Source organism: Otolemur garnettii, unplaced genomic scaffold (assembly GCF_000181295.1).
Source record: "Otolemur garnettii isolate 467f Iridium unplaced genomic scaffold, OtoGar3 scaffold00045, whole genome shotgun sequence".
NCBI classification, from domain to species: Eukaryota; Metazoa; Chordata; class Mammalia; order Primates; family Galagidae; genus Otolemur; species Otolemur garnettii.
The window spans coordinates 4,709,463-4,712,838 of NW_003852440.1; the positions used below are offsets into that span (position 1 = coordinate 4,709,463).

The 3,376-nt window shown below is 43.5% G+C and overlaps 1 protein-coding gene across 1 annotated transcript in view; it reads left to right on the forward strand.

The window, feature by feature from the left end:
* The window catches only part of DEGS1 (delta 4-desaturase, sphingolipid 1), a 10,656-nt gene that overhangs the window by 3,277 nt on the left and 4,003 nt on the right, over window positions 1-3,376 (forward strand). Inside the window, exon 2 of the mRNA XM_003790974.3 lies at window positions 693-1,435. Coding sequence (XP_003791022.1) covers window positions 693-1,435 — 743 coding nt within the window. The remainder of the gene's footprint in view (window positions 1-692; window positions 1,436-3,376) is intronic.

Below are 3,376 nucleotides of genomic sequence, written 5' to 3' on the forward strand. Positions count from 1 at the left end.
GGGTCCGGGCTGGGGATTCGAACCTGCCACCTTAGGTGTACGTGGCTGGCGCCTTAGCCAGTTGAGCTATAGGCGCCGAGCCGAAATAACACATTTTAACAGAAAAGAATGTAGAGCTTCTAGATTTGGTTTGTTTGTTTTGGGGGGAGTAGAGAACAGGAAGCTTCTAGATTTTGGGGGCTAATTTCTACTGCATAAATTCTGAAATTGTTATGACATGGTATTTTATAACTTTATTACTAGCATATTCTCCTTTCCTGTCATAGATTAAGTATTTGGTAAAGTCTATAATGGAGGGAATATTATGATTTGGAGAAGAAAAACGTTAACTAATATGCTAAGTTAACTGGTTTGTTTTTGTTTTTTTTTTTTTGAGACAGAATCTTATTATGTCACCTTTGGTGGAATGCTGTGGGGTCACAGCTCACAGCAACCTCCAACTCTTAGGCTTAAGTGATTCTCTTGCCTTAGCCTCCCAGGCAGCTGGGACTACATGCGCCCGCCACAACACCCAGCTACTTTTTGTTGTAGTTGTCACTGTTGTTTAGCAGGCCCAGGCCAGGCTTGAACCTGCCAGCCTCAGTGTATGTAGCTGGCACCCTACCCACTGCGCCAACTGGTATTAATTTAATTATCATTTCTAAACTTGTGTACTTTTCTGAGTTCTGATTTTTTTTATTTTTTCTTTGCAGCCAAGTATCCTGAGATAAAATCCTTGATGAAACCTGATCCCAACTTGATATGGATTATAAGTATGATGATTCTCACCCAGTTGGTTACTTTTTACTTAGTAAAAGACTTGGACTGGAAATGGGTCATATTTTGGGCATATGCCTTTGGCAGTTGTGTTAACCACTCAATGACTCTGGGTATTCATGAGATTTCTCACAATAACGCCTTTGGCCACAACAAAGCCTTGTGGAATCGCTGGTTTGGAATATTGGCTAACCTTCCTATTGGGATTCCATATTCAATTTCCTTTAAGAGGTATCACATAGATCATCATCGATACCTCGGAGCTGATGGCATTGATGTAGACATTCCTACTGATTTTGAGGGCTGGTTCTTCTGTACCACTTTCAGAAAATTTGTGTGGATTATTTTTCAGCCTCTCTTTTATGCTTTTCGACCTCTGTTCATCAACCCCAAACCAATTACTCATCTGGAAATTATCAATACAGTGGTTCAGATTACTTTTGACATTATGATTTACTACTTTTGCGGAATTAAATCTTTAGTCTACATGTTGGCAGCATCCTTACTTGGTCTGGGTCTGCACCCAATTTCTGGACATTTTATAGCAGAACATTACATGTTCTTAAAGGGACATGAAACTTACTCATATTATGGGCCTCTGAATCTATTGACCTTCAATGTCGGTTATCATAATGAACATCATGACTTCCCCAACATTCCTGGGAAAAGCCTTCCACTGGTAAGTAAAAGACTTGATATAAATGTTACTATTTCTGATGGCTCTGCAATTAAAAAAAAAAAAAAAAGCCAGGGAAAGGTGGCTCATGCCCGTAATCCCAGCACTCAGGGAAGCTGAGGTGGGAGGATTGCTTGAGCTCAGGAGTTTGAGGCCAGTTTGAGCAAAAGAGCAAATCCTTGTCTCTACTAAAAATGGAAAAATTAAGACCGGGCACAGTGGCTCAAGCCTGTAATCTCAGCACTTTGGGAGGTTGTGGTGGATGGATTACATAAGCTCACAAGTTCTAAACCAGCCTGAGTTAGACTGAGACCTCATCTCTAAAAGTAGCCAGGTGTTGTGGCAGGCACCTGTAGTCCCAATTACTCGAGAGGCTAAGGCAAGAGAATGTCTTGAGCCCAAGAGTTGAGGTTGCTGTGAGCTATGATGCCAGGGCACTCTACTGAGGGCAACAAAGTGAGACTCTGTCTCAAAAAAAAAAAAAAAAAAAAAAGGTTAGCTGGGCCTGGTGGCAGGTGCCTGTAGTCTTAGCTACCTGGGAGGCTAAGGCAGTAGGATTGCTTGATCCCAGGAGTTTGAGGTTGCTGTAAGCTCCAGTGATGCTGCTGCACTCTAGCTTGGGTGACACAGTGAGATTCTATCTCAAAAATAAAAAGACAAGGCTCAGCGCCTATGACTCAAGTGGCTAAGGTGCCAGCCACATACACCTAAGGTGGCGGGTTCGAATCCAGCCCGGCCCACCAAACAACAATGACGGCTGCAACCAAAAAATAGCCGGGCATTGTAGCAGGCGCCTGTGGTCCCAGCTACTTGGGAGGCTGAGGCAGGAGACTCGCTTAAGTCCAGAAGTTGGAGGTTACTGTGGGCTGTGATGCTATGGCACTCTACCCCGGGGGACAGCTTGAGGCTCTGTCTAAAAAAAAATAAAAATAAAAAAACAAAGTGGTACCTGTAGTCCATTTGGTAGGGTGCCAGCCACATGTACCAAGGCTGGCAGGTTTGAACTTGGCCCAAGCCAGCTAAAGCAACAATGACAACTGCAACAAAAAAAATATCTGGGCATTTTGGGCACCTGTAGTCCCAGCTATTTGGGAGGCTGAGGCAAGAGAATCACTTAAACCCAAGAGTTTGAGGTTGCTGTGAGCTGTGACGCCATGGCACTGTACCAAGGGTGTCATAATGAGACTCTGTCTCAAAAATAAATAAACAAAATAGCAGAATATAAACACCATATTTGCCAGCCTAATTTCACAAAGGGTTTACTCTTGGATCCTTAAGCTTGGTGTTTAAACATATTGGAGGGGCTTGGTGCCTGTAACACAGTGCACGGCACCAGCTACATACACCCAGGCTGTCAGGTTTGAATCCAGCCCAGTCCAGCCAGGCCAGCTAAACAAGACAACTGCAACAAAAAAAATAGCCAGGCGTTTGTGGTGGGCACCTGTAGTCCCAGCTACTTGGGAGGCTGAGACAAGAGAATAACTTAAGCCCAAGAGCTGGAGGTTGCTGTAAGCTGTGATGCCATGGCACTCTACTGACAGTGACATAGTGAGACTCAAAGAAAAGGGGGGGGTACAAATATTAGAGGATCTGCAAAATCTGCTAATTTGTAAAGGAACTAAGGAATAAAAAGCCAAATCCCACTGTGAAGTAAGCAATAGTTTGTATAACCTTCATCACAAACTCAGTGGGCCTAGCTAAGATTTGTGTGTTGGTTTATCATGAAATACAGATATCCTATATAATCTGCAAAACAAATGTCAGTTTCTGATGCTATAATCTCAAGGGTAGGAACTATTTGTATCCTTTAAGAGTAGACTTCTTGGGGCAGCGCCTGTGGCTCATAGGAGTAGGGCGCTGGCCCCATATGTTGGATGTGGCAGGTTCAAACCCAGCCCCAGCCAAAAACTGCAAAAAAAAAGGAAAAAAAGTGACTTGTGGCTC